Source organism: Pinus tabuliformis, chromosome 1_2, assembly GCF_031772625.1.
Source record: "Pinus tabuliformis cultivar Carrire ecotype Pingquan chromosome 1_2, CPIR1, whole genome shotgun sequence".
In the NCBI taxonomy this organism is placed as follows: domain Eukaryota; kingdom Viridiplantae; phylum Streptophyta; class Pinopsida; order Pinales; family Pinaceae; genus Pinus; species Pinus tabuliformis.
Genome location: NC_142298.1, coordinates 627,353,574 through 627,358,109, shown reverse-complemented (window position 1 = coordinate 627,358,109; position 4,536 = coordinate 627,353,574). Strand labels below are relative to the sequence as shown.

The 4,536-nt window shown below is 40.1% G+C and overlaps 1 protein-coding gene across 1 annotated transcript; it reads right to left on the bottom strand.

The window, feature by feature from the left end:
• Nucleotides 1-1,158: 1,158 nt before the first annotated feature.
• On the bottom strand, nucleotides 1,159-1,941 carry LOC149207196 (uncharacterized). The gene has a single exon (XM_089397959.1). It carries the CDS (start codon nucleotides 1,939-1,941, stop codon nucleotides 1,159-1,161), a length of 783 nt encoding a protein of 260 aa, XP_089254085.1.
• Nucleotides 1,942-4,536: the final 2,595 nt, after the last annotated feature.

Genomic DNA, 4,536 nt, shown 5'->3' with positions numbered 1-4,536 from the left:
CGGAGAGAATGAACCTGTCTAGCCTAGAGGCGATATGATTGATGCCGCTGCGCTTGTTAGTCCACGTATAGATCCCATTGGTGGTGGGAATGTCCATTAAGTGGTTGTCCTGTATAAAATCTCTGAGTCCTTTGCTATCATTTTCTAATCTTGTTCTTCCACCTGTCTTCTCCTCTAGCGATTGTATGATGTTGTAGTCTCCTCCACAGATCCAGAGCGGGAACTGTCTGTGCTCATTTAAACTGGAGAGCGTGTTCAACAGATCCAATTTCTGCTGTATGCTTTGCGGAAAGTATACATTTGAAAGATGCCCGTGGATATTTGTTCCTATTAGATGGAAGGATGCTTGAATGAGAAAATGGGTGGCATGGAAGTCGTAGAGAGTAAGAATCTGTGGATTCCATAATATGGCTAATCCACCCGAAGCCCCTGAGGCATCTACTGACATTGAGCTGCTGTCGGCCCAAATCTTGTTTCGTGCTTTATCCATGGCGATGGTGTTGCCTTTTGTTTCTTGAAGAAAAACTATAGAAGGTTTTTCTTGTTGAATCAAGTTCTTGATCATCCTGATTTTTGAGGGGCTGTTGAGTCCTCTCACATTCCAGGAGATAAGCTTCATGGTAACTGTGTTGTAGGTTTGTAAAACTTGGTCAGCTTAGGGAATCTCCCTGATTCCATAAGCAATTCTCCCACTGCAATGGTTCGCTGCAGATCCGTTTTGCGTCCCCTCTTCTTGTTTTCTTTGAGATTCTTTTTTATATCCCATGGACTTCCTCCCCGTATGCCTAGATTTTTGTTGTGCTGTACCCTGGCTAGGACTCCTTCTAGCCGATCTATTTGCCAGGGAGGAATGGTATTGTATTCCTTTTGCTTACAGGCTGCTTCAAGTTTTAGGATATCAATTCCTTCTAGGATAATATTCTCCGGATCCTGTTCCATGTTGCTAGGGGCATTTTGCTCCTGTTCCTCTGGGGTATTCTGAAGGCTTAGCGCTAATGCTGCATCTACATCCATGTCAGAGGCAGGTTGTTTGGATGCTAATACTGATTTTCCTTTGCCATCAAATGGGTCAATGGGATCTGAGGCTGCCTTTGAGATGTCTTCAAAAGGTGGGAGCGGAGATTGCAAGGAGCTTAGATTAACCGTATGCTCGTGGGTTTAGGGATTGAAAGATGATGAGGGCTGAGAGTCAGAAGCCAAAGTCTCCCCACTGGGAAGATCTTGATTGGCCAGGGGAGAAAATTTGTTCCTGGAGTCTGATCTGGTAGTAATTTCTGGGGCTGCCTGACTCTTCTTGGTGTGCCTGCGACGGTTGGGGATGATGGTGAAGCCTTCCGAATCTGTCAGGGTTTCAGAGGGAGATGCTTTGGAATGCAGATTGAGAGGGCAGTCCCTGAACAGGTGCCCATGCGCATGGCATTTGCGGCACCGAAAAGGGATGTGTTCATAATCAAGAGTTTGGTTCCATTCAAAATCATCGTGAAAGAGACTTACCGAGTCTGCCAGAGTCTTGGTGAGGTGCATCTTGACACAGATCCGAGCATAGGATGTGTATTTGCGCTTCTTTGTTTCCTCAGCGACTTTAATGAAGGTCCCCAGTCTGTTGCCAATATCTGCAAGCATTTCTTCCTTCCAATATTCCACAGGGAGGGAGTACATTCTGATCCATACTGGAGCCCAACTGAAATCTTCTTTATCAGGGTTAAATCGTGGCTTCCATTCTGTGAGGTACAGTCCTGATGAGTTGAAGAAGTAAGGGCCACCCTCGAATACCTTAGATTTGTCCTCTAGACAGTTAAATATGGCTGTGAAGAAGCCTTTTGGACCCAGTTGCAGTGTAACTTGTCCCTTAGGTTTCCACTTTGAGGCGATCCATCCGTTCATGGCTTTTTCTGGCGGCCAGAAGCCCAGAAATTTTCCGATCAAGGCATGGTCCTGCATGTACTATATTTCTCCATTGATTCGATGACTGGGCAGTTCTATCTTTATGCGTTCTGCCGCCTTTGGAATGCAAGTAGCCGAAGTCGCCTTTGGCTGTGACGAAGAGGCGTTTTGGCGCATTTCAGTTTCTGAGTCGGTGGCTGCAAGCTGATCTGAATGGATCTCGTTGTCATTGGTCCTTCGACCTTCTTGCTCTTTTTCGAGATTTGTACCAGGAGGAGTCAAAGGGGTTTTGATTGTCTTCTCGCCGGCCTTGTGGGCATTCAAAGGAGGGGGGGCAGCGCCCACCCCTCCCCCTGGCTGCGTCATGGAAGACCTTCAGCAGAGGTCTGGCTGTGAAGCGTGATTCGTCAGGTGCGATTAGGGTTGCAGGGTGCAGAGAATGGCTGCAGGCGCGCAGGCATCCGTAGTAGGTTAGAGCTCGGTCCTAAAGATAAAGGGGTGCAATATCTTTTACTTGTTAGAATATTGTGACTTTTTTTATATGGTCACAAGCAAACTCCCAAATCTTGGTATGAGAATATAGATAACTTTCTATTTACATAATGGTTCAACTATTTTCATTTTAGTTATACAGTTTATACTCAGACAGAGAGATCAATATATTGATTGTAGTTATGTACATAGATGATTTGATCCTCGTAGGGATATCTTCAACTATGGTTCAGAATGTTAATAAAGCCTTAATGGGACAATTTTGTTTGACAACTTTGGTTTGCTACATTACTTTCTTGTATTACAAGTTCACTAGTTTTTAGAAGGGATCACAATCTTCTAGAAAAGATATTCCCTTGATTTACTTCAATGCTTAGGCATGGTTAGTTTTAATTCTCTGTCAACACCAGGTGCAACTCCCCAAGGGTGGATCCTACCTTGCATTGACAACTCGTTAGGAGTCTACTCTATTTAAGTCACACTTGACTTGAGATTGCTTATGCAGTAGAGTTGGTTTCTTAATTCTCTCGGGATTTTCATCAAAATCACTAAAAAGAAATGAAGTGTATTCTAAGATATATTTAGGGGACATCAAGTCTTGGCATTCAATATACTGTTGGTTCTCCTAAGCTTGTGGGTTTCACAAATTCTCATTAAGCTAGATCATTTGATGATTGAAGGTCCACCTTTGGATGTATTTTCTATCTTGGTTTTGATCTTATTGCTTGGTACTACAAAATCTAGTTAGTGATTGCATTATCTATAGCAACATTTATTGACTGAGTTTGGCATTCAACGGTATCAACCCACTATATTATGGTGTGATAATTAGAGTGCAATACATATTTCTAAAAATCCTGTGAAGTATTAAAGGACCATACATATTGAGTTCCATATGCACTTGAGTTGCCAACATATTCAAGATGGTGTTCTAAGCCTAGAATATGTGTCTAATAAAGATAAGTTGTAAATATTTTCACAAAGTATTTGGCATCACCAAGGTTTCTTTAGTTACAACTATGCTTGGAGTGAAAAAATTTGTCCCGAGGGGTAATCTTGAGTCCTCCTTTCCACATCTCCTTCCTTCTTTATTTTTTTCTTTTCTCATGTAGTTTTTTTTGGGGGTGCGCGGAGAGGAGGGGCTTTCCTATTAATTTCTTTGTTTATGAGAGGTGGTACATGAGTACCTAAGCAAGCATCCCTAAGTGGACCCATTCTTTGGTTTTTTTTTTTTATTTCCTCCCTAAGCTTCTAGGTGGTGTAAGTATCTCACGTCCTCAAAAAATAATAAAATAATTTTGCTAATGTCGACCAAAACATTTCTTGAATCTTAAATTATATATAACTTGAATATTTATATTATATATAACTTTTTAATCTTAATAATGGACTAATATTAATTATTAAAATAAAACTATGTATTATTATATATAATTTGAATGGATAATAAATTATCTCATGTGTTTAATAGCTCTTTACTCTCTAGTCAACCCAATACCACTACTTAAATCAAAGGAAAAATGTTAATTCAACATAAAGAATAGAAAATCTTGCTCCAAAATCTTTTAATATTTATCTTAATTAAATATTCCTAAAATGAATATTTAAAAAGAAAAACCATATATATTAATTGGATGTAGTTTTATTATAAATTTTGTTATCATGCTAAGTAAAAAAACATCATTAAATCTAATATTGATATTAAAAAATTAATATTAATAACTTTGGATTAATACACTATTAAATTTAATATAACATTATTTTTTTTTATATTATAATATATATTAATATATCATGATATATAATTAACTCTAGATATATATGGAGGGAAGAACAAAGACATAGAGTGATAAAGGTGGAGAGATAGAGGGAGTGACAAGGGAGAGATGGAGATAGAATGAAGGAGAGGGGAGAGGAGTAATGAAGAGAAAGAGAAAGGGAGGAGCGATAGACGGAGTTAAGGATAAGAGAGAGAGGAGGAGAGAGGGAAGGAGATAGTGACAAGGTTGGAGAGAAGAGAGAGAGAGAGAGAGAGAGATGGGGGGAGAGAGAAGGAGGTAGGAGAGAAAGGGAGAGAGGGGAAGGACCAAAGGGAGGACTTTAGAGGTAGGGACAAAATATGGAGTTGGAGTGGGAGAGAGGGAGTGAAGAAGAAATACA